General features: G+C 43.7%; 1 protein-coding gene across 4 annotated transcripts in view; it reads right to left on the reverse strand.

Moving 5' to 3' along the window:
- Positions 1–27,086, reverse strand: part of LOC144799014 (death-associated protein kinase 2-like) — a 697,832-nt gene that overhangs the window by 314,347 nt on the left and 356,399 nt on the right. For all 4 annotated transcript variants that reach the window (XM_078670165.1, XM_078670162.1, XM_078670164.1 and 1 more), the window contains one exon: positions 22,530–22,589. In XM_078670165.1, the coding sequence (XP_078526291.1) occupies positions 22,530–22,586 (57 nt within the window). In that variant the 5' untranslated portion in view covers positions 22,587–22,589. The remainder of the gene's footprint in view (positions 1–22,529; positions 22,590–27,086) is intronic.

Below are 27,086 nucleotides of genomic sequence, written 5' to 3' on the forward strand. Positions count from 1 at the left end.
ATCAGATCTTGAAAAAATGTTTGGAAACTTTGGTCTTACCTGGGAACTCTGTCCTAGTGCAATACATAGACGACCTCTTGGTGGCGTCTAAAAGTCATAGGGATTGTGTGATTGACACCATTGCCCTACTGAATCACCTGAGTGAGAAGGGACATAAAGTGGCCCCTGACAAATTACAGTTCTGTGCAAAATCGGTGAAATATCTGGGGCACCAGATAGAGAAAGGTGTCAGGAAAGTAACATCAGAAAGAGTGAGGATAATTCAAAAGATGCAGTTACCCCGTACTCAGAAAGAGGTCAGAATGTTCCTGGGAGTGATAGGATACTGCAGGCAGTGGATTCTGGGATTTGCAGTCCTGGCTAGGCCCTTGATAAAAATGACCAAGAGAGGAACACCAGATATTGTAGAATGGGATGATGAAAGCTTATCAGCCTTCACAAAATTGCGGGATTGTCTGTGTACAGCACCTGCGTTGGGAATGCCAGACTATACTAAGGAATTTGCCCTATTCTGTGACACTCGCGATAATTGCGCGTTGTCAGTCCTGACACAAGAACATGGCACAACCAGAAGGCCTGTGGCATATTTCTCTGCCACCCTGGATCCAGTGGCTGCTGGATTACCAGGTTGTCTGAAAGCAGTAGCTGCTACCTGCGCAAGTTTAGAGCAGAGTGAGTCCATTGTCATGGGACATCCGGTAACTGTGTATGTCCCACATGGAGTGGTAATTTTACTGACCAGGACGAAGACTCAGTATCTCACCCCTAGTCGGCTGACTAAATACGAGAGGATTCTTGTGGGTGCTGCAAATGTAAACATTGTTAGGTGCAGTATTCTGAACCCCGCCACTTTGCTCCCCGACCCAATGGATATGGAAGGTGGGGTGGATGATGAGCATGATTGCATTGATTTAACAGAGTTCAACACCAAGCCACGCCCAGATATTAAAGAAACACCATTGCCTGTGCATGACAAGGAATTATTTGTAGATAGTTCATGTCTAAGACATGAACAAGGAGGCCTGAGTGCTGCCTATGCGGTAGTCTCCTTAACCAAAATTGAAGAAGCAGGTTATCTATTTGACGTAAAGTCTGCACAAGTAGCCGAATTGATCGCTATGATAAAAGCTTGCAAAATTGGGAAAAACCTACGCATAACAGTGTATACTGACAGTCAGTACTGTTATGGGGTTGTGCATGACTTTGGCCAGTTATGGCTACAGAGGGAGTTCCTGACTTCATCAGGTACCCCTATTCGAAATGGAAAAGTTGTTCAGGACCTTTTAGAGGCAATCCAGTTACCAAAGGAACTGGCAGTGGTAAAATGTGTTGCTCATAAGAAGGGCATGGACACTGTATCACTGGGAAATGATTTTGCTGATCGAGTGGCCCAATGGTGCGCCAGAGATCGGTATATCATAAATCCAAAACGAGGGGGGCCAGGAACCAGCTGCCAACTTCAAGTGTTTGAAGAAGTGCCTACATGGGATGAAGTGAAAGAGTGGCAGCAGGCGGCACCTTGGCAAGAGAGAGAGAAGTGGAAGGAAGATGGGTGTAGACCAAGACGTGTGGATGGTGTCATCTTGGGCCCAACTGGTATGCCTGTGTTACCTAGACACTTACTTAGCACGATGGCGAGATTGATACATGAAGGATCACACATTGGTAGGGGCGCCATGATTCTAGTGTTCCAACAGACTTGGTACAGTAAAAAGTTCAGAAAAGTAGCAGAGTCCCTCTGCCAGAGGTGCCTGCCATGTCAAAGGATGAACGCAGGCAAGAAAACTGCCGTGGAACTGGGAAAAATTGGGAGGTCAGGGGGTCCCTTTGTGAGAATACAGGTTGATTTCATCACCATGCCCCGTTGTGAAGGGAAGCGATATGTACTTGTCATGGTCTGTTTATTTTCGAAGTGGGTGGAAGCCTTCCCTACTCCCCAAAATGACGCAATGACAGTAGCTAAGTGTTTACTGAAAGAACTGATACCTAGGTTCGGGGTTCCAGTCACTATTGAATCAGATAGAGGCCGACATTTTCAGAATGAGGTGATCGACGAACTCTGTAAGGCCTTTGGAATCTCACAAAAGCTTCACTGTGTATACCGTCCAGAGGCTTCTGGAATAGTGGAACAAGTAAATGGAACTATCAAAAACAGACTAGCAAAACTGTGTGATGCATCTGGCATGACCTGGGTGAAGGCCCTGCCCTTGGTCCTGATGGGACTCCGAAGTGTTCCTGACCGCAAGACAGGCCTAAGTCCCCATGAAATCCTGATGGGAAGAGTGATGAGACAAGCATGGGTACCAGGAAGCAAACTGTTGAGTATTACTGATGATTTGGTGCTTGAATACTGCAAGAGATTAGGTGACCAAGTGCGTTCTATCTCTCGCCAGATCGGGGAAGACGCCATCCTCAATCCAATGACTCCTCTCCACAAACTGGTCCCGGGGGACTGGGTCAAGATAAAGAAGCATACTCGGAAGAGCTGCCTGGAGCCCAGGTGGGGAGAGAAGCGTCAGGTGATCCTGGTAACAACCACAGCAGTAAAGTGTGCAGGGGTTCCACATTGGGTACACGCCAGCCACACCCAGAAGGTATTACCAGACGGAGAGCCTGAAGAAGAAGGGCGTCCAGCAGAGGACTCTGCAGGAGCCAGACCAGAAGTAGCTGACGACGTACAGCCCAGTACCAGTCAAGCTGCGGGATCAGCAGACGTTGGCCCAGGAATAGTTGATAACGAACTACCAAGAGCCCAGCCTGCTGAAGGGGTCCAAGAAGCTGACACCAACCAAAATTAACAGTGAGTCCAAGAACAGACAATGTACCCAAAAATATAACAACAACAGGGAGTAGTTTCAATATAAACAAGTTCCCATCAGTTCACCATCGAGACTGCCCTTCATCATCTGGGATCTTTTACGTTTATAAATAACACATTAAAGGGTAAAAAAACCTGTGCTGGCAGATGTATAAGCCATGCGCAGGAAAAACCACAGTGTTATTATAGATGTGAAAAATAAAGGCGTGTATACTCGGGGAACTGAATAGCAGTGCAAAGGAAAGGTGTGTGTGTAAAGAAAGAGAAAAGCTCTAAAATTAGGTCGTGATCGGGAAAACAATTTTAATAAACACCCTCACACTCCTAAATCAATAAAAACAGTGCAAAATTAGTGGTATAACAAATGACCACTAAACAAGATGTAAGGTCGACATGTTTCTGCAGACAGGTGGAGTCTAGTGATCTCCTGCTGCTTCTTCAGGACCATTAGTGCTACTGCTATGTTAAAAAAACATAAACCATATCACCTGAAAGTGTATGTATATTCATCTTCTCATCCTAGGAGAGAAATATGTATATAAGAGGGTACAATATCATAAATACTTGTAACAAAAAACAACATGCACAGTGTGCCATCTTTATGATGTGCTAGTCATAAACAAATATTGACCAACATCTCGGACCGTCAGAATCAGTCACAATCACCACTACAACCAATGTGTAGATGTAAATTCACTCACCCACGTGATGGGAAGGAACAGCCCCACCTCACCTGGCACGAGCTCAGGTAGTGGATGCACCGCACTAAGAAAAAAACAACCAATAAATAGATATATACATTTGTAATCCTTGCCTAAATGGTCTCAACAAACGCCACACACGGCGTCCCACCCTGTCAATGCCAGGACACCCCACCTGGTTGCATTAATAACGTTTTTGGAGTTATAACTCATGATCGGTAATCATTGGGTTCACTGGGTTCACATGCCCAAGATAATGCAAAGACCCACGTTGTAACTCATAATTAAAAGTCATTTGGTTCACTGGGTTCACATGCCCAAACTAATGCAAAGACCCACGTTTATAATTTTTTTTAAAAAAATTATTTACACAACCCCTCATCAACCAGACACATGCGGACTCACCTCTCCGTCGGTGCACCGGTCGTCCCTCTAAGCTCTCTCGTAGGGAGGAACCGACGCGGTGCACCAACGAGGTTTAAATGCATTCTTCAGCTTCTGCGTTCGATGCCGGGCGTTTCCCGACGCGTGTAGCGCGTCATAGCATGCGCATTCACTATACTGCGCTAATAGTAAAGGGAATTGTAGTTCCCAAAGAATGTAGAACTACCGCTTTTGCCGGTTCGAGTCCTCGATTAGGGGGCATGCGTGACTCAAGAATGCCCTCATTATTTTAAACAATTAAGGGACCAGTCAAGGGTAATTATTACTATTATTACAGCAAGCAATTATTACTTAGTGGCCGCGAGCGCGCTAGTGATCATGGGAAATGTAGTTCCCGGCGGGCATTATCTCCCGCAATATAGGTTCCCAGCCTCATGAGAGGACATGAGTGACGGGGAACTCCTTAAAAGCTGATTAAACGTCTTTCTACGGTGTTTTGTCAAAAATATTAAGTGGTCCTAATGTGCATGAGTCACGGCAACCCTTCAAGGCGCAGTATTATTTAAGGACAATTGGACAGATGGACCATAGCAATCAAGAGACCATGTATGGCAAAAAGTCACTATGCCCATGAAACCTGATGTATACTGGAATTGAAAACATCATATTTCGAATGGGGTAATACAAACCACACGGTGACGCCCGCATCACTTTATTATTACATAACGTGTAGTATAACAGAAATCCAAATAGGATAGCTGACTTAAACCAGGTTTGCAATTAGAGGGACATCCAGGGGATTTCGTCATTCAGCCCATATTTATCGCTACGAAGACGATAGACCCACTTCTGTTCACATTTGAACAAAAATTTGGTAGTGTCTGTTACAGACGGAGGAATCCATGGTTGGTCTAATACCGTCCAGAGAATGTCAGTAGGTTGATGACCCACCTGCACAAAATGATTCGTCAACTTGGTGGCCTGTTTGCAGCAACGAATCGAACTTTTATGTTCAGAGATTCTGAGCTTGATTTTACGGGTGGTCATCCCCACATAATTCAATTTGCAAGGACGGGTTATCAAATAAATCAGGTTCGAACTATTGCAATTAGTGAACCGTCTCAGTTGCCATGGTCTGTCAGTTCCAATGTCTATGGTGAGAGTTTTGGACGTCTGAGGACAAGCCGCACAGCCACCACAGGGATGGTGTCCGGTGACTGCGGGCAAGTCCCAAAGAGTTCCAACAGCCCTTGGAATCAAGGTTTTAGGTCTGGTGTGAACCAGCTGATCTCGCAAGTTTTGGCCTCTCCTGAAGGCAAACAGCGGAGGAGGTATGGAGTCTGAACCTGTTCCGAGAATTTTCCAATGTTTCATAACAATTTTTTGAACTCTGTTGGAAAGTGTATTGTATGTGTGTACACAGGTAATTCTCTCTTGTTTGTTCTTAGGGGGTGCAGGTTCTAATAAACATGCTCTGTTATTATTGGCAGCCCGTTTCTTAGAGTGTTTAATGAGACATTGAGGATATTTTTTGTCTCGCAAGTTTCTTTCAAGTGCTGCGGAATGTGTACCAAAAGCCGTTTTCGTGGAACAATTCCTCTGAATACGGAGGAATTGTCCAAAGGGTAGGTTATCCCTTAACGCCTTGGGATGAAAACTGTCATAGCTTAACAAGGAATTCCTTGCCATTGGCTTGCGGTACAGCTCAGATTGTAAACCCCCTCCTGACGCTGAAATTAACAAGTCCAGGAAGGCAAGTTGGTGTCTATCAAACTCCATGGTAAATTTCAGGAAGTGATTTCTTGCATTCAACCAAGTATGGAATTGGTGAAGTTCCTCTACCGTGCCTCGCCACACGACCAGGATATCGTCTATATACCTTTTCCATACTCGCAGACACTGAAGATGGGGATTCGTGTCTGCGAGTACGTGTGTCTGTTCGAAGGTATGAACGTATAGATTAGCGAGGCTGGGAGCAAAGAAACTTCCCATGCTAGTCCCGCTAACCTGAAGATAGATCGATTCCTCATACTGAAAGAAGTTCTCAGTCATGGCGATGGTCGCCAGAGTCATGATAAAACTGACAGGAGTGATCGAATTCAGATCTCTGGTGGTTAAAAGGGTTTCAATGGCCTCTAGTGTCTCAGTTTGTGGGATGGATGTATATAGGCTCTCCACATCAAAGGATACTAGGAGATCAAGGTCTTCATTGAATTCTATATCAGGCAAAATCCTTAGGACATCCTTTGTGTCCTTAAGGAAGGTTGGCATCTCCCGCACTATCGGCTGCAAGAAAAAATCTACGAATGTAGACAAAGGTTCCAACAGAGAACCGATACCCGATATGATGGGTCTACCGGGTGGGGGGCGTTGTGGCTTGTGCACTTTTGGAAGTGTGTAATAATATGGCATTTTGGGATGGACAGTACGCAGATACTGGGACTCCTTCTCTGTAATCCATCCCTCTGCAAGGCCTTCCTCAACAATGTGGCCGATGACCACGGTCAGCCTGTCAGTCGGATCATTGTCGAGTGTACGATATGCCTTGGTGTCATTTAGTTGACGCATACACTCTTCACGGTACATGTCCGTGTCCATTAATACAGTGGCCCCACCCTTATCGGCAGGTTTAATTATCACCGATGTCAAGTTTGCCAAAGTCGTAACTGCCTCCTGTTCAGCTTTAGATAGGTTGACAAAATGATTTTGAGGTTGGAGGTATAGTTGTGACAAATCATGATCCACAGCCTCTTCAAATGCCTGTACTTTCGCCGGTAACCCCACTAGGCCGGGATTAAAGGTAGAGGGTCTCTTAAGGCCTGTGTTTTCTGTATCTTCACTTTGTGTGACAGTTGTCTTATTGGCAAACAGATAATGGAGCCTAATCTTGCGAAAGAATTTGCCCATTTCTGTTTGGATAAGAAAAGGGTTCCCCTTGTTGGTTTTAACAAAGCCTAGTCCTTTATTAAGGACCAATTCCTCAGTGTCCGTCAAGACATGTTTACTGAGATTGATTACAAGGCCGACGTCCCTGCTTGTTCCCTTGGTATCTTCTTGCCGTCACCAAGGCATATCGTACACTCGACAATGATCCGACTGACAGGCTGACCGTGGTCATCGGCCACATTGTTGAGGAAGGCCTTGCAGAGGGATGGATTACAGAGAAGGAGTCCCAGTATCTGCGTACTGTCCATCCCAAAATGCCATATTTTTACACACTTCCAAAAGTGCACAAGCCACAACGCCCCCCACCCGGTAGACCCATCATATCGGGTATCGGTTCTCTGTTGGAACCTTTGTCTACATTCGTAGATTTTTTCTTGCAGCCGATAGTGCGGGAGATGCCAACCTTCCTTAAGGACACAAAGGATGTCCTAAGGATTTTGCCTGATATAGAATTCAATGAAGACCTTGATCTCCTAGTATCCTTTGATGTGGAGAGCCTATATACATCCATCCCACAAACTGAGACACTAGAGGCCATTGAAACCCTTTTAACCACCAGAGATCTGAATTCGATCACTCCTGTCAGTTTTATCATGACTCTGGCGACCATCGCCATGACTGAGAACTTCTTTCAGTATGAGGAATCGATCTATCTTCAGGTTAGCGGGACTAGCATGGGAAGTGTCTTTGCTCCCAGCCTCGCTAATCTATACGTTCATACCTTCGAACAGACACACATACTCGCAGACACGAATCCCCATCTTCAGTGTCTGCGAGTATGGAAAAGGTATATAGACGATATCCTGGTCGTGTGGCGAGGCACGGTAGAGGAACTTCACCAATTCCATACTTGGTTGAATGCAAGAAATCACTTCCTGAAATTTACCATGGAGTTTGATAGACACCAACTTGCCTTCCTGGACTTGTTAATTTCAGCGTCAGGAGGGGGTTTACAATCTGAGCTGTACCGCAAGCCAATGGCAAGGAATTCCTTGTTAAGCTATGACAGTTTTCATCCCAAGGCGTTAAGGGATAACCTACCCTTTGGACAATTCCTCCGTATTCAGAGGAATTGTTCCACGAAAACGGCTTTTGGTACACATTCCACAGCACTTGAAAGAAACTTGCGAGACAAAAAATATCCTCAATGTCTCATTAAACACTCTAAGAAACGGGCTGCCAATAATAACAGAGCATGTTTATTAGAACCTGCACCCCCTAAGAACAAACAAGAGAGAATTACCTGTGTACACACATACAATACACTTTCCAACAGAGTTCAAAAAATTGTTATGAAACATTGGAAAATTCTCGGAACAGGTTCAGACTCCATACCTCCTCCGCTGTTTGCCTTCAGGAGAGGCCAAAACTTGCGAGATCAGCTGGTTCATACCAGACCTAAAACCTTGATTCCAAGGGCTGTTGGAACTCTTTGGGACTTGCCCGCAGTCACCGGACACCATCCCTGTGGTGGCTGTGCGGCTTGTCCTCAGACGACCAAAACTCTCACCATAGACATTGGAACTGACAGACCATGGCAACTGAGACGGTTCACTAATTGCAATAGTTCGAACCTGATTTATTTGATAACCTGTCCTTGCAAATTGAATTATGTGGGGATGACCACCCGTAAAATCAAGCTCAGAATCTCTGAACATAAAAGTTCGATTCGTTGCTGCAAACAGGCCACCAAGTTGACGAATCATTTTGTGCAGGTGGGTCATCAACCTACTGACATTCTCTGGACGGTATTAGACCAACCATGGATTCCTCCGTCTGTAACAGACACTACCAAATTTTTGTTCAAATGTGAACAGAAGTGGGTCTATCGTCTTCGTAGCGATAAATATGGGCTGAATGACGAAATCCCCTGGATGTCCCTCTAATTGCAAACCTGGTTTAAGTCAGCTATCCTATTTGGATTTCTGTTATACTACACGTTATGTAATAATAAAGTGATGCGGGCGTCACCGTGTGGTTTGTATTACCCCATTCGAAATATGATGTTTTCAATTCCAGTATACATCAGGTTTCATGGGCATAGTGACTTTTTGCCATACATGGTCTCTTGATTGCTATGGTCCATCTGTCCAATTGTCCTTAAATAATACTGCGCCTTGAAGGGTTGCCGTGACTCATGCACATTAGGACCACTTAATATTTTTGACAAAACACCGTAGAAAGACGTTTAATCAGCTTTTAAGGAGTTCCCCGTCACTCATGTCCTCTCATGAGGCTGGGAACCTATATTGCGGGAGATAATGCCCGCCGGGAACTACATTTCCCATGATCACTAGCGCGCTCGCGGCCACTAAGTAATAATTGCTTGCTGTAATAATAGTAATAATTACCCTTGACTGGCCCCTAATTGCTTAAAATAATGAGGGCATTCTTGAGTCACGCATGCCCCCTAATCGAGGACTCGAACCGGCAAAAGCGGTAGTTCTACATTCTTTGGGAACTACAATTCCCTTTACTATTAGCGCAGTATAGTGAATGCGCATGCTATGACGCGCTACACGCGTCGGGAAACACCCGGCATCGAACGCAGAAGCTGAAGAATGCATTTAAACCTTGTCGGTGCACCGCGTCGGTTCCTCCCTACGAGAGAGCTTAGAGGGACGACCGGTGCACCGACGGAGAGGTGAGTCCGCATGTGTCTGGTTGATGAGGGGTTGTGTAAATAATTTTTTTTTAAAAAAGTTATAAATGTGGGTCTTTGCATTAGTTTGGGCATGTGAACCCAGTGAACCAAATGACTATTAATTATGAGTTACAACGTGGGTCTTTGCATTATCTTGGGCATGTGAACCCAGTGAACCCAATGATTACCGATCATGAGTTATAACTCCAAAAACGTTATTAATGCAACCAGGTGGGGTGTCCTGGCATTGACAGGGTGGGACGCCGTGTGTGGCGTTTGTTGAGACCATTTAGGCAAGGATTACAAATGTATATATCTATTTATTGGTTGTTTTTTTCTTAGTGCGGTGCATCCACTACCTGAGCTCGTGCCAGGTGAGGTGGGGCTGTTCCTTCCCATCACGTGGGTGAGTGAATTTACATCTACACATTGGTTGTAGTGGTGATTGTGACTGATTTTGACGGTCCGAGATATTGGTCAATATTTGTTTATGACTAGCACATCATAAAGATGGCACACTGTGCATGTTGTTTTTTGTTACAAGTATTTATGATATTGTACCCTCTTATATACATATTTCTCTCCTAGGATGAGAAGATGAATATACATACACTTTCAGGTGATATGGTTTATGTTTTTTTAACATAGCAGTAGCACTAATGGTCCTGAAGAAGCAGCAGGAGATCACTAGACTCCACCTGTCTGCAGAAACATGTCGACCTTACATCTTGTTTAGTGGTCATTTGTTATACCACTAATTTTGCACTGTTTTTATTGATTTAGGAGTGTGAGGGTGTTTATTAAAATTGTTTTCCCGATCACGACCTAATTTTAGAGCTTTTCTCTTTCTTTACACACACACCTTTCCTTTGCACTGCTATTCAGTTCCCCGAGTATACACGCCTTTATTTTTCACATCTATAATAACACTGTGGTTTTTCCTGCGCATGGCTTATACATCTGCCAGCACAGGTTTTTTTACCCTTTAATGTGTTATTTATAAACGTAAAAGATCCCAGATGATGAAGGGCGGTCTCGATGGTGAACTGATGGGAACTTGTTTATATTGAAACTACTCCCTGTTGTTGTTATATTTTTGGGTACATTGTCTGTTCTTGGACTCACTGTTAATTATGGTTGGTGTCGATTCTGTGTAGGGGGTTTAACAGTTGAGGTCAATAAACTTACCCCTAGGACCTTTCTTGTGTTTAGTAGTCCAAGAAGCTGAGCCAGAAGTAGCTGAAGACGAGCTGCCGAGCATATGGCCAGAGGAGTGGATACCATTGATTGATCTCACTGAAGACCCCATTCGAACAAGTGGGCGACTTTGGGAAGGTAGAGAGTGGACTAGAGAGGAAAAGCAAGGCACAGGCGAAGACCCTCAGGATCTTGAGATTCACATCAAAACTGAGGAAGGAGAAGGTCAGACAGGGACAGAACAAGTGATTGATACAGAACAAGTGATTGATACAGAGCAAGTGATTGATACTCCTCCACTGACTCCTGATGTCGGGAAGGGACAGACTAGACATAGCGTAATAGTTCGAGCAGAAGAAAGTCCAGAGATCGAAGTGCTTGAACAGGATCAGATAGGATTAGAAGAACGTGTTCAGGAAACAGAAACAGAGACATTTGAAAAACAAACGCAAAACTGTCCTGAACAAGGCCAGATTAGTAACCAGGCAGAAGAAATAAATGCTAGCCCTGGAACTAGTCAGATAGAAGGGGAAGAAACTGAAACAGAATTGCCACAAACTAAGGAGAACAAGAGGGCAAGAGAAGAAAACGAAGTCCAAGTACCAACTAAAAGACTTAAGAAAAGAAAGCACATTGAGCCTGGCTTTGTAAAGAAATTGAGGCTAAGGATAAAAACGGTGGAAGAAAAACGTGCAGAAGAAAGGAGAAGTGCTCGCATAGCTGAGCAACAAGAAGGTACCTCCAAAAGAAGGAGTGATCGAATAAAGAGACAAAACAAAAAGTACAAGTCTCCTGAATGGACGCTCGTTTTGGAAGAATTTGAAGATCTTGATATAACTGACGAAAGCGACGGAGAACCCGTCCCTGAGTACTCTGCCGAAGAAGACGAGCCACCGTGAATTTGCACAAAGTAAGCTACTCGTGTAAAGTCACAAAGAGGGGTCGAGAACCTTCTTCTGAGCCAAAATGTCTGATTCAAGCGTGAATGGTAGACCTAGTCGCAGCTGTTGCAAAACATGCTGCAAGGTATGTGTATGTAGTATAGTTATACTGATATTAGTTTGGATAGGACTAACAGTGTTCATTCCCTTTGCAGTGAGCAAAAATACTAATATTTACCCTACTGAAATTGTAAATACTGACAGTGAGGAGCTGACAACACAGACTGTAGCAAGACATGAGAGAGCACTGAAACAAACAAAACAGGACTTAGAAGCATCAGATGAGGGAGGACTACATTATCATGGAGTTAAGAACAGGACACATTTAAATGTTTTCGCAAACTTGTTAATACACTATGTAGAGACTATGGAAATTGAAGATTGCTATGTCTGCATGAAGCTACCTACCTCTGTAGCTGAAGGCGTGACATACCATCACTTGCCGCTGACATATGGAATCTCCTGTAGCATTTTAGCCAGTTTATTTTACAAAAGAGGACCGTTACAGTACTATTACTCTAACAATGACGTGATCTTTTCTGAACTTCCTATACGTGGGAACTTGAATCCTGTACATACCAAAAGTGACGTTACTCGCTATATGGGCGAATACTTTCTGACTATAGGTAATATCGACATAGGTGACGCACACAGAGATAACTTGACTTGTTCTTTGCGTGAGCAGGAAAAGATGTTCCTGAACATGGCAGAGAAAAGGAGAATTAAAATACAAAGAAAGGCAGATGACGAAAGACAGAAAAGACCAAGATGGGCAGAGAACATGGAAGGCACCTCAACTGGTGGGGCGGGTCCTGCTCTGTTGCTGGATTTTGAAAAGAAAGGCAAGCTATGTCTTCACCGCGAGAAGACTAGCTATTATAATAACATTTTCATTGGTTCCAGTGAATGCGAACATAATTACAAGGTAATTGGAGGTTGGGGTTTCAAAAAGGAGGTCAGAGCCTGTGTTTCCTGGAATTTATTATATTTGCGGGGACAAGGCTTATTTCAAATTGCCGGATCACTGGTATGGAAGCTGCTATTTTGGCATTGTCTTCCCGAAAATATACCATGTGAATGGAGTTGCTGGAAGCAGTGAAAATACTAATGGCTTAGTGCGTAGTAAAAGAGAAAGTGTAGGTGAAATAATGGGTAGTATTTTCAGTGCACTGATACCTGGAGTGGGAGTGGTTCTGAACACTCACAGAATTTGCAAATTGTCCACTATAGTGGATGTGTTGTCTACTGACACAGCTCATGGATTTCTGCTGGTCAATACCGAAATGGTTGCGATCAGATCAATGGTTTTACAGAACAGGCTTGCTCTTTACACCTTATTAGCGAAAGAGGGCGGAGTCTGCCGGATGTTGAAGGCGCAACATTGTTGCACTTATATTCCGGACAAAAGTGTACAGCTCAAAAGATACGTGAAAAACATTACTAATTTGGAAAGGGAACTCAAACCACTCGAGGTTGACAGTGCCTGGAAGAGACTGGTAGATGGTCTCTCAAATGTAGGTCATTGGCTTGCTAGTTTAGGTAAAAGCTTATTGTTCAAGGTACTGATGCCAATTGGAATTATAGGTCTCATCCTATTCTTCATATTTGTCTGTTGCAAATGCCGTAAGCACACCAGAAAGCATCAAGTGAATGCGAGAGGGGTGAAACGAAGTGTGGATGAGCTTGAATTGGAGGAGATAAATAATCAGATCTACAAAAGGGTGAAGAATTCTCACCCTACTAAAAATGAGAAAGAGAAGCTGAATCGTTTGCTGGAAGAGATAGAGCTGTATAAAGTGTGAGAAGTTGGCATCTGGTTCCATTTATTTTGTGATGATAGTAAATATCATCAAAGAGGGGATTGATGAAGCAAAGCTTCGCATTTTGCGACTTGCCGAATTCATGAACCTCGCTCATGTGTAACAAAGTAATAATTTGTACGTCTTACTAACGTTTATTTCATGTTTAAACGAAGTCCATGAAGCTTGCCTATGTGTATTTTTAATATGATTAATCTGAGTCAATAAAATGGCCGCTGCTTTGAAATAAGTGTCTGCGCATGCGTCAGTCACACTCACGTGTCCTGATGTATTTGCAGGTTTGGAGGGAAATAGTTGCGCATGCGTAATACGTAGCTTTGCCAGTAACGTGGTACTGCTCGTGCCACTGCTCTTGTGCCCGTATATATGTAGCTAACATTTAGACTGCATAAGTATATTTTTAGTGATAAGTTGAAAGTACAAACCCAATGATGTGTTTTCATATCGTTATTTCTATGTGTTAATTTGTTTTCGCTTACTTTTCATGTATCCTCAACTCGGAGGGGTGCTGCGCTGGGGAGTCCATCTTGGAGGGTACTTGTGCGCAGACTCGCCAGGAGCCATCATGGCATTGAATTGCTGCCAAAGAAGGTTGATACCAGAAGCCACCCTGGGAAGCAGTACCTTCGCCCCGCAGCATCACGATATTGTTCTATTATGTTGCTAAAATGTATTCTTTCCCTGTATTCTGCGCAATTTTCTCATGGGAACCCCAATCTTGCTAGGCGGTGCCCAGAGATGTAAATAAGGCCTCCAAATAGTGTGTTCTGATTGGTGTGTTACCCAAATCCTATCTTAGGACCAATCCAAATTGAGGGATTCTGACACTTTGCCACATTGGGGGGTGGTACACCGTCCCCAAACTGTATATCTACCCTGGGTTCGCCTAGGGAAGTCGTCCGACTTGTCTGGTTTAGCTGACCTGTCACTGACCCATCGTACTCAATAGGTGACTGAAGATACAGAGAGCTGCGGAGCACTCTGTCCGAAATTGACCATAGACTAAGGTTCTACTGAACCTTAAAGTGCTGGCGAAGCACTTTGCTGGGAGTTCGCTGACCCAATCGGGGTCTTGATCGATAGCTGCAGAGAGGGTGGAGCGCAGGCGTTGCTTCCGAACTGCGGGTGCTGGTCCTGTCCTGAGGTCCTGTCCTGATTCCTAATCTGAGGGTTTCCTGTCCTGTCCTGGGTGTCCATTCTGCACCTGCTGTCCATTGAGGGGTATCCTTCCTTGAGGGTTTCCTGTCCTTAACTGACCCGTGGCCAGGGTTTGGTTTCCACACCAGTCTAGGTAAATATTGCTCTAAATTTTTAAACTTGCACCTTTCTATTTTTCTGTCTTTTGCTTCAATAAAGACACACCTTTGCATATGTTGATTTTTCCATGCTTTTGCCGCAACTATTGAAACATAAAGTCATTTGCATATTTCATAACGTGTTCCCATGTTACCCTACCTATTAGAAATCATATTTTGCATTGCAGTTTGTCATTTCCTGATATGGTCTAGAACGGCCTTACTTAAACTGTCTAAAGAACTATTGCCCTAAATGCATAGCGTTTCCTGTTGCATCTCATATTAGCATTTCCATGATTACCCTGACTTTATTTCTCTATAGTTATGTACTTTTCATTATCTTGATTATTGATTGTCTTATTCTTGTAAATCTAATGCTTACCGAGAACGAACTTTAGATAAAGATTTTAAAACTTCCAGTTGTCCGTGGTCATTTACAACAGTATTGAATGTCATTTTGAGTTTGTATTGCTGCCTTTCCTTTACAGCTAGCTCCCTGATCCGTTGTGGTCATAGGTACCCGTGTCGGTGGATGGTAAGTCGGGTACGCTGAGTAATAAACAGTAGGGAATTCACACAAATTGGTAGCAGCCCGTGAAGTCACCCGGTCAATGTATATTGTGAATTGAAATATATGGGCCCGAAGCCGGAAACGGCGAAATTATTGGTTGGGTGACCTCGCGCGCTCTATCACCCGCAAGAAGGGGGGGGAGCGAAGGAACGACCCCAGCACGCCCATCCGGCCGGCAGACACAATGGCCACCAGAAATAACACCTTAAAAGTGAGAAACTTCAGGGCAACCGATGCCAGGGGCTCAAAGGGGGGACCCTGGAGGGCCCGTAACACGAGGGGGAGATCCCAAGGAGGAGACAAACAAAGCGCCCGGGGGCGACGGAGAAAACAACTCCGGAGCAAACGAGCCACCAGGGAATCGATCCCGTCAAAACCCGGACTGCGGAAGGCCCGCAAGGCCACCCACTGGGCCCGCAGGGTAGAGGGGGCCAAACCCAAGGAAAACCCCTCAGCAAGGAAGTCCAAGACCCGCAAGGGATCCACCGAGAAAGGCACAGCACCCTGGAGCCCGCACCAACGGGAAAAAGAAGACCAATGACGGGAATAGGATGACAAAGTGGAAGACCGGCGAGAGCCCTGCAGCAAGTCCACCACCCCCGAAGAGCACCCTCTAGACAGTAAGGTCACCCGCTCAAGAGCCAGGCCTGAAGATGGAGCCGGCGCAACACCGATCCGGGGAGCGGAGGGCCCCGCAATGGAAACGGAAGATCCGGGACCGGCCAGAAGGCCCGAACCGCCAGCTCGCACAGGAGAGGGTACCAGGGGCGGCGAACCCAGCCGGGGAGCCCCAGGGCCTTGTCCATGCGTATCTTGCAAAGGACCCGAGGGATCAAGGGGATGGGGGGAAAGCGTACAGGAGACCGGGAGGCCAAGGGAACGACAGGGCATCCACACGCCACACCCCCGGAACCGGGAGGAGAGAACAGAAACGGGGCAGGAGGGCAGACTCCCCGTCCGGGAACAAGACACAGGCGAAACCGCCCCACGTACAGGGTATGTTCAAATACAGTAATATGTATTATTATATAAAAGAATATAATAATACATATTATGTTAATATACAATTGTAATACGTTAATCAAGAGCATAATGCCGCATAAATTTGTCAAAACAGTGCATAATGTAATCCTCCATTGGTACATCATTCCAGTGTCCCTGAAACAAAGCTCCTGCTTTCTGAACAGATTGGAGTCTATGAAAAGCATCTTTTAGAAGCACCGACCTGTCTGGAATTTGGAAAGAGGATCTCTTGACAAGGGCTGCGGTTTTTGAACACAGACTTACAAATCACAATTTAAAGCACACTGCAAAGGGATTCCCTACACAGATGCATCATTTTTATTTGGGATGCCTCGAAAGAACAGTCTCCTCCCAACAGATGCAAGAGTTTCCGTATTCAGGTGCCGCACCTGCCCGTGTCACCGTCGGTGCCCCTGCCACACAATGACATCCATGATCCAGGAGAGATGAACCGGATACTAGCCACTGTACAATAGGGTCATCTTACAGCAGCTGCTTTTTATGGTGAGTGACAAGCATCTCAAATGACATGTATATTTGAAAAAAGCAGAAATCTTGAATCGAAGGCAACAGACACACACACAAGGTATTGTTTTTCATTGAGATGCAAAGCACATAGTCTGAAGCTTTCAGTGCTGCTGCAGCCCTTGGAAGGAAGCCAATTCCATCCTCGGTGCACAGAACTCGTGCTCCACAACCCCAACACCAGCGGCAAAGCAGAGCACCGGCAGCAATTAAATAGTAAGAAACCCCCATTGGAGCAGCATTCATCAACATTCTAAAATGATCATGAGATCATTTCTTCCCACGAAGTGACAGTGCTGAGCAATCACCTTAAAGTTAATGCCCCCTAGAGCATGCTACTGAACAGACTGAAACATTCTCGCTGGGGAGATCAATGGGTTAGAAAACAGTCCGAGGCATTTGATAAAGAATACAATGCTTACATAAATTGTGTGCGTTTGACGAATGCACTTGCCAGGCAAAGTGGTACATAACAATGGGCACCTTGAAAAGCTAAGCTGCAGATAAAGCTGCGTAAGACGCATTTTGATTGGCCACTGGAGCAGTAGTACATCACTAGCTTTAGATCTGTGGAAAGCAGGCCTTTTTTTGCCAGTAAGATCCCTCTTTCTATGCATGCTGATTGGCCACCTCGGCTTCAACATGTTGTTGTATCTCTGATAATGAGATGAGTTGGAACTACCACACTATGGAATTCTGGAGAAATATGCATTAATACTTGTGCCTCTGACCCAGCCTGACTTCAATCTGCCACAAGATCTCTAAGGCCTCTATGTCTCTGAGAGCGGTTGTTTATCAAGCATTTACTCAAACCTATTGTTGTTTTTTGTTTTTTCTACAAACTATTTCTAATTGTGAATTTTATGATAATGCATAAAGAAAAGAGATTGTGTGGGGAAGAAGCTGGTCTGGAGAATATTAACCACAGTGACAGAGTGAGTTAGGAGGTTTGCACAAACTGTCTCAGCTTTAAGGTGTACTGGCTAACATTAGCATTTCCATGGGTAGCCAAGGACAGATCAATGGATGAAACAAGGATGACCCAAAACCACCTAGCATGTCCCATTTAAATATTGTTGGTCTGTCATTAGCCATGAACGTTTGGTTTTACAAAAATGAGCCATCATCATTCTTTGATCTATTGGTGTGTCGTTCGCATTTTAATTCCGCCAACCACAGTAAACAGCATGGGGCAATGGGGCAGCTAACATCAGCCATTGACTTACTTAAATGTAAGCAATTGCAATCCGTTCTTTCACAGGGAGCACATCCCCACACAAAGCTTTTCATTTCATTGCCCAGAGTTATAAGAGCAGTCTGTGTTTTTTGAGAACAAAACATTTTTGCTTTTAACCAATTTTTTTAATTTTTTTTTTATGTCAAACAGATGGCAGCTCTCCCCACAATAAAGTTTTAGCTAAACCATGACAAAACAAGCACATCATGTTCCTTTATTTTCTCGTAATTTTGGTAAATTTTTGCTCTTTCTCAAAGAACAGAACCACACAAAAAATAGTTCCTTTGAGTGTCCAGGGTAGCCAAGGACAGATCAATGGATGAAACAAGGATGACCCAAAACCACCTAGCATGTCCCATTTAAATATTGTTGGTCTGTCATTAGCCATGAACGTTTGGTTTTACAAAAATGAGCCATCATCATTCTTTGATCTATTGGTGTGTCGTTCGCATTTTAATTCCGCCAACCACAGTAAACAGCATGGGGCAATGGGGCAGCTAACATCAGCCATTGACTTACTTAAATGTAAGCAATTGCAATCCGTTCTTTCACAGGGAGCACATCCCCACACAAAGCTTTTCATTTCATTGCCCAGAGTTATAAGAGCAGTCTGTGTTTTTTGAGAACAAAACATTTTTGCTTTTAACCAATTTTTTTAATTTATTTTTTATGTCAAACAGATGGCAGCTCTCCCCACAATAAAGTTTTAGCTAAACCATGACAAAACAAGCACATCATGTTCCTTTATTTTCTCGTAATTTTGGTAAATTTTTGCTCTTTCTCAAAGAACAGAACCACACAAAAAATAGTTCCTTTGAGTGTCCAGGAATATTATGGCATAATAAATGCTTTTTTAGACCAAATCATTTTTGTTTTTAGCCAATGTTTGTTTTTTAGTAGCAAGTCCCTGGCAGCTCCCCCGTCAATAAAGATTTACCAAAACCATGACAAAGCAAATCAAACATTGCCTAAGCCAAGAAGGCTTCTGTTGTTTTTTGCTGATGCTTGTTTATATTGCCCTATATACTAACACGAAGGTCATTTGTAAAACCACTAGTTTTTTGCTAACAATGAACCCGAAGTTGCCTCTCTCAAGTTCACTGCGATGCAGCCATTGTGGGGGTGCCTACAGGCTTACCATCATACACTCCCCAAAAGTAGCTAATAGAACTAGGTAATAGAGAGTGTGCATTGCCTTCAGCCATGGGGTCTTTCTGCAATTACAAAACATGTCCTCCTGCCCCATGGGCGTGGTAGTCAAAGGTCCCTGGTTTGTCACCTCTAGGTCTCATCTGCTTATCAGGTTGAGAGGTTTTTCAGACCAATAGAGGAAATGCCTTATCTATTCAAAAGTCTATTTAAATATGTATCCAAAATCTAACAAACCTCACTCTTTAGAAAGGAAGCACACATTTTTGCTCAACTTATAGGAGGACTTTCTGAGGGAGAGTTTGGTACCCCGTTCAAGAAACTCCAACTAAGTCTTAGTAAATGATTTCCTAGGCTCTTTTTGTATTGTCTTTGTTAGACAAGTTTTAGTAGTATTTGTTTAAAAATGATAAATGGCCAGCCATGTGAACCGTTTCAAAGTCGTGCTATATGAAGATGGCGGGTATGATGGTGCGGTGTTCCTGCAAGACCGGACTGCCTCTGATGATGCTAATTAACCTTTCGGTGGATGTTTCCCTAGTCACCTTTTTATACTCTTTACAAGAGTATCTGGGTGCCAGGGAGAGTTATGGACAGGCTGGTGAATTATCTGATGCCTTCGCTTTAGCCAACGGGGTGCATTCTGGCACCCAAGTTTTTTACTATCTATATCAATGATCTTAACTCCCAATTGTCCACCGCTACCAAGGATGTGCCAAAATGGCAAATTCTCCTGCCCCAGCATTATTATATGCTGATGATGCCATGCTCATGGCCAGGACACCCATGCTCTGCCATTATTGGTATTTATAAAGGAACAAGAGGTCCCTTATGGCAGAATAGTTGGAAGCATAAACCACAGAAGAAAAATTAATTCTAAGTCGGAAAATCCAAATGGAGATATACTTGTGTTTATTAAATAATATAACACACAGCAATAATGAAGTGGAGAACAGCAGAAGAATCTAGAATTTCAAAGCTCAGACATTTTTTAGTGGCTGTAGAAGTAATAAGCAGATCATGTCACTAAACGGTTTGTAGTGCCAATGCTTTCATAACTTATTTACAGAACAATTTCAATAGTCAATGTACTATTTGCCAACGACGTTCCGATCCCAACATAAAATATGGGGATCATCATCAGGACATAATTGAACAAGCCTGAGATGCAAAAAGGCCTGTAAGGAAGATGAAATGTAAAGAGGAGGGAGAGGAGGAGATGAAATGGAAAGAGGAGGGAGAGGAGAAGATTAAATGGAAAGAGGATGAGAGAGGAGAAGGAGACACAAGGTCAGATGTCCAGAAAAAAAGGAGAAAATAAATTAAAATTGATTAAGAATGATTGAGAGTTAGGGAAAGGCAACAACCAATCAATCCATGCACACATGTGATCAGGTGTCAACCAAGCGTGTGGCACACTGTAGTTCATATTCTGCCAATACTGTAAGGTAACTAGTGCCAGTGAGAATTTTATGATCCCAATTAAGGGATAAACTGTGTTTTTTAAAAACCAGAATGTAAAGGTAACTGACCTACACACTAGCACACTATAGGGTACTATAGTTACTAGATAAGGTGGGAGCCCTGTCTCTGTCAGGACGGTACCATATACTCTAAATTGGATAAAATGGCATAGTGAGACTACATTTAAGGGGAGAACAATAAATGAAGGGCTGGTATTACGCGTACGATGCACCTGATGGGAAAGTGAATGTCCAGGCAGATTTATATTGATCAGTTAAGGAACGGTGAAATGGTGGAGCTGCCAACCTAAATTAAAGAAATTAAGGATTGTCAAGGGCATACAAATTGAAAGTATAACCACGGGTGCATGTATGGCAAGCTGGAAGTAAGGTCCGCTTACCCCAATTTAAATCTGCCTGGACATTCACTTTACCCATCAGGTGCAGCTCTCTCGTTATTCTGGCCCTTCATTTATTGTACCCCCTGGTGGGCTCTTCATCTGATTTTCAGACAATCACATTAACAGTTGTTCAATATTTCGATATACATTAAAAATGACTTATAGCTACCGAACAAGCCATTGTTATCACTTTAGGGGGCGCAGAATAGTCTGAACTATCACATTTGTAGGCGTGTGATGGTTAGTAGTTGTGCTGGTATTATCATTCGCAGTCCTGGCAGAGACAATGTGTGGTGCAAGCTGCAGTGGGCTCCTGATGAGGGCCCTGCCACATTTTTTTGGGAAATTAAGCACTGGGTATTATCATACAAAGACCCATTCCAAGATGTTTGTGTTCCTTCAAAAAACTCTTTGATTAGTCATAATAAATGCAATCATCTACTTCTTTGATTATTGACAATTCTCTGTACTTAGGCATGACCATCTTTCTAATTCAGAACCCACTCAGCACAAAAATCTTGTCTACAGGCTACATGCGACCCAAGTTTGAACCTTTTCAAGACCCTTGCATACTCCCCATGAGGCAGAGTATTAATTTTAAAAGGTTGTGCCTAGTCCACAAGACACCAGATTGCCCAAGCTTAGAATCCCTCCCCTGGGTTTACACCACACATTTGAGCACAGTCTACACAAGTTTAGATTACCACCTTCCACACTTGTAAAGAGAGAGGCAGAACCTATCATGCTCAGAGCTCTTTCCTCTGGAATTCCAATCTAATGGTCAATTAGTACCAACACCAACCAATTGTTGGTCAATCACCAGTTACTCCTGGCTGCTGGCTGCACATGCAGCAAGACCTTGATCGTCTAGTCTATGTCATGATCCACCACCTTTTGGTTGTTATGTAGTGTTTACAAATGCACCATATCTAGATTTGTCAATAAACAATTAGGGGTCTCCAGTGTTACTATGATTCCTCTGCTCAGCAGCAGTATGAGATATCTGTACACATCAGGAAAATTACTTTCTCAGGGAACTCAATGCAATGGTGCAATACTAGCAAGAGCGCAGAAAGGACCCCAAATTCAGGGAAAGGCCCTTTTCTGTTGAGATATGTACAGCCCTGCATAAGATGGCGCTTCAAGAACTGTTTTTCTGCTTTGATATAACAGGCATAATGAGTTTATGTTACATTTTTACCACAATTGCACAAGTGGCCCAGCAAAGCTGCACAATCCCAAACAGAACCCAAGAAGTGATTGTGACTCCAGCAAGCATGGTCGGCAAGCAAAGTCGAACATTTTTATTGCAAGCAGGCAAGATTCCACACCTTTAATCAAAAGAGACCCGCAGAGCCCAGCCACCGTGAATTGATTCTCTCACAGTGAAGCTCCCTATGGTAGCATCTCTCACCTCAAAAACTCCGGTAGGGCCTCCTGCCCCAACATTGGCATTGGCACACTCTGCCATTGGCTGGAATTATAAAAGTTAAAGGTTAGCTTAAAAAGTTATAGGTTAGTTTCTATGTCAAAACATACAATAAATTCCAAACATGCAAACCACATGGAAGAAGTAAGTGTCTCTAATTGCAAAGACCAACGAGCCTTCCCTACGTCCACAATCAATATATAAACGTGAGGGAGGATTGGTCGAACTGAGGCAAAAAGGCCTTCGAAGTTCGCTTAATTCGGAGTACTTCACACTATACAAAGAAGTTTCAACTTAATTGGCTTTCCGGGAAGGGTGGTTTCACTTTAGCCGATCCGGTTTGCATACACATGGATTGGCCATCATGTCTGTCACTCATGACTCTCTAACTCTGAGTGACAACAGGAAACACAGTATCTGTCATTAGTCGAATGTGTCATATCCTTTCACGCTGCTGAAACCGTGCCCGGAGTCAGGCAAAGTAATGAGAGGTACATCAATAGGAATGATCCCAGTAGGCGGCAGGGCTCCTTCTTTGCAGCTTAGCGGGATCCACAAAGTTAGAGAAGCTTAAAAAATAAGTTTGAAAAGATACGAGATCCAGGACTTTGCATTTCTCTGATACATAGGAGATGACCAGAAGTGCTCAACATCAATAGTAAATAATTATCCACTGCAATTAACTGGGAGAGTCTAAGTAAAAACATGAACATACACCTGTCTTATCACATCAAGTGCCATGCCTAACCAAGACCGGAATTTGCAAAATACCAGACGTTCATCATCATCAGGGGATTCATCAATAGGTCCCCTACCAGAAGGTTCTAGGTTTGACAACTCACCCATTAATAGAATCCGGTCAGGCTTACAAGATATTCAAAAAGTGTAGACTATGTTATGTTATAGAAGCTTTTATAACGCGCTCTGTAGGCGGCAAATTTACATAAATTTCACTTGGATTAAGTACATTTATGTGGGTGGTTCTAACATTTGGACTGGATTTTGGTATCTGGCAATATGGTGTGGCTGGCCCCAGCCGAAAAGCAAAGTCAGCCGTAACACACCTGCAAGTCTCCAGGGATCAAAACTGCCAGCTTGTATTATATGAACCCTATCCATACACAAGGTTTTAGTTTCACCTGACCTTCAGATGTTTTGCCGAATAATCACTGTAATGTTAATCTTTGTGCCTTTGTAAGAGGGGTTGATTCACTGAGAAAAAAATGAAAGCATAAGCTATGCAGTGTCTAGATTTAAGATAACAAAATAACAGTCAAGATTCAATCTGTAAAGAAATCTGAAGAAAATCAGCATGGAAGGAATGCTTACAACTTATTCAATTTGAATTTATTTTAAACAAGAAAATGCATTTCAATGCGCAGAGTAGCAAAAATTCATGACAAAGGCGCAATACCCTGCACGGAGACACGGACAGTCCAGGGACTGCAGCCGGCAATTCTCCAATCTTGAAGTTCACTTTGAGACACCACTTCCAGTCTGCAATTGACTCTACGGCATGCATGCACTGCTTATCATTCCCCTCCTGGGACTCCCGCATATCCTGGCAAATACTACACTTTGCAGGCACAGCCCCATGAGTACTGTCTTATTCATGCACCTTTGTGTGTAGTGTGATTTACTCGCGGTCATTTCCATTTCACTATCAGAGCTCCTTGCTCCCCGAGCATCCCTCAATTTACCCATGGGCTCTGCCTTGAACGTATGGTTTTATTATGCGGCTCATATTTTCTCTGGTGGCATTGATGTAATTAACACAGGGACTTGCTTCCCTATTATTCCACTGCTTTGCAAGGTAATCATTCTCAATCAATCAATCAATCAATCAATCAGGGTTTATAAAGCTATCACCAGATAGGGTATCTAGGTGCTTGCACGTCTTGAAGCTTATTGGAACAGTCAGGTCTTGGGGGCCATTCGGAATTCCAGAAGTGAGGTGATGGTCCGGAGGTGCCTTGGGAGGTTGTTCCACATCTTTGCTGCTATATGGAAAAAGGAGTGTCCTCAACTCCTGCTTAGGTAGATACGGGGAGTATGGACCAGTGAAAGGGATGCGGAGCATAGTGTTCTGGATAGTTGGTGAAAGTTCAGGTGGTGGTTAATGTAGGCGGGTCCTTGGTTTTGTAGGGCCTTTTGCGCGTGGGTCAGCAACCAGGTCATCCCCAGCCCTAATATTCTCCCATAAGGTCACAACCCCGTCGACATCTCTACAGACAGACCACTGCATGAAATAACACTATGTGAATCTTCCCAAGTGTTACTGTATTTTCTAGAAGCAAATAATGCATATAGCTGTGTGCGAACACCAGTATACCTGTACCACACTCACTTTTCCACAATTTTATGTTGGTTATGAGTTTTTTCACGTGGGGTATTGTGCACCTGTCACAAATTATTGCAACTCTGCTCATTGAGCTGCATTCTCAATCAATCAATCAATCAATCAATCTCTTGTTTAAAATAAATTCAATTCGAATTAAGTGCTAAAACAAAAAGTTGCTCACGTCCATGGCAGCCATGTTAATTTAGCTCATACGGGCCATGTCCACACAGTAGCTCTCACGTTGTGCTGATTTCAGTTATTAGTTAGGTACACAGTGACGTGGTACTGGTGATTCAATACCACAGATGACCTGTAATCTGTGGGACAGTACCCTGTCGCTGTGTACCTATGAACAGGTGAAAATATTTTGTATTTGTCATAGAGAATGTAATAACTGAAATCGGCACAACGCGAGAGCTACTGTGTGGACACAGCCTGTATGAACTATATGGCGCCATGGACGTTGGTTACCAATGAAGGTGGAATCAGTCCTTTCTTTCCTGCAACAATTACATTCTCCAATGGGAGTAGACTACTGATAATTTAAATGACACCATTTGTATGTTGCCTCATTATAGCAAGGCTGAAGAAGGAAAATGTCGAAACACGTTACTTTCAATTACATCAGTCGATATTTACCCCGTGAGTGCTTTGCCCTCTGGGAATTGTATGGAATAAACAGCGGGGGTCTCCAACCCCACGCAGCGAGCACACCCGTCCTAAGTGCAGCTTGGCTAAAGGTGGAACTGTGAAAAGGGATAAGTGTGTGTGCATGTCTGTGTGTTAAATGTACACAGATGTAGATTTAAGAATAGAAATCTACACTTACTTATATGCATTTACATTCGGTCCATGATATCTTGGCCAAATTATAGGTTTTTTGATATTGTAACATACAACTTAGCCCCTTTGTGGGTAGGCAGGGGCTAGTTTTAACACATGGAGGACACTTGTACTTTTAGCATGGGTGGGTTTGATCAAATAAATGAAAGAGGTGTTGAAGAGCAGGAGGAATAAGTCTGCTCTCTCTCTGCAGAAGCATTTCAACAAGGAAGTAACGGTGCATTATGCTAAAGTGACTCATGCAGTAAGAACTTGATAAATGCTATATATATATTCCTGCTACTGTTTTAAAATATCTCCAGAGTGTATAATCTTATTCTTTTTAACTCAGCAAGGTTACCATGAAAAGAAAGAAATATGAAAAAAAACAAAAAATAACACTAGGGTAAGGGAGGAAAGGTAACAAGAAATAAAGCAACAGGTAGGAGAAGAAAATCTAAGAACAAACATATCTCTATAAAAATGATATAGAAAGAAAGTGCAAAAAAAAAAAGCAGAGTAAAACTAATTAAACAAAAACAAGCATTTGCAATGCAATAGGTCTCGCATTAGGAAAGTGTGAGCTATTGGTATTGTAAATGACACTTTTTTTAATATGTGTTGACTTTGAAAATATATAAATTATTAGCATCGTTATTCACAAAGCCAATAGCTTACACTTTCCTAATGCGAGTCCTATTGGCTATGGCAATGCTTGTTGGTAGCAAGCAAGGACAGTGCTGTTGTGGTGCTGAGTGATGATGTGGTGGTGTATTAGAGTGATGTGGTGGTGTCCCCGAGTGATGTGGTGGTGTCCCCGAGTGATGTGGTGGTGTCCCCGAGTGATGTGGTGGTGTCCCCGAGTGATGTGGTGGTGTCCCCGAGTGATGTGGTGGTGTTCCCGAGTGATGTGGTGGTGTTCCCAGAGTGATGTGGTGGTGTTCCCAGAGTGATGTGGTGGTGTCCCAGAGTGATGTGGTGGTGTCCCAGAGTGATGTGGTGGTGTCCCCGAGTGATGTGGTGGTGTTCCCGAGTGATGTGGTGGTGTTCCCAGAGTGATGTGGTGGTGTTCCCAGAGTGATGTGGTGGTGTCCCCGAGTGATGTGGTGGTATCCCCGAGTGATGTGGTGGTATCCCCGAGTGATGTGGTGGTGTCCCCGAGTGATGTGGTGGTATCCCCGAGTGATGTGGTGGTATCCCCGAGTGATGTGGTGGTATCCCCGAGTGATGTGTTGGTGTTCCCAGAGTGATGTGGTGGTGTCCCCGAGTGATGTGGTGGTGTCCCCGAGTGATGTGGTGGTATCCCCGAGTGATGGGGTGGTATCCCCGAGTGATGTGGTGGTATCCCCGAGTGATGTGGTGGTATCCCCGAGTGATGT

The sequence above is a fragment of the Lissotriton helveticus genome, chromosome 12 (genome assembly GCF_964261635.1).
Source record: "Lissotriton helveticus chromosome 12, aLisHel1.1, whole genome shotgun sequence".
Classification (NCBI taxonomy): Eukaryota; Metazoa; Chordata; class Amphibia; order Caudata; family Salamandridae; genus Lissotriton; species Lissotriton helveticus.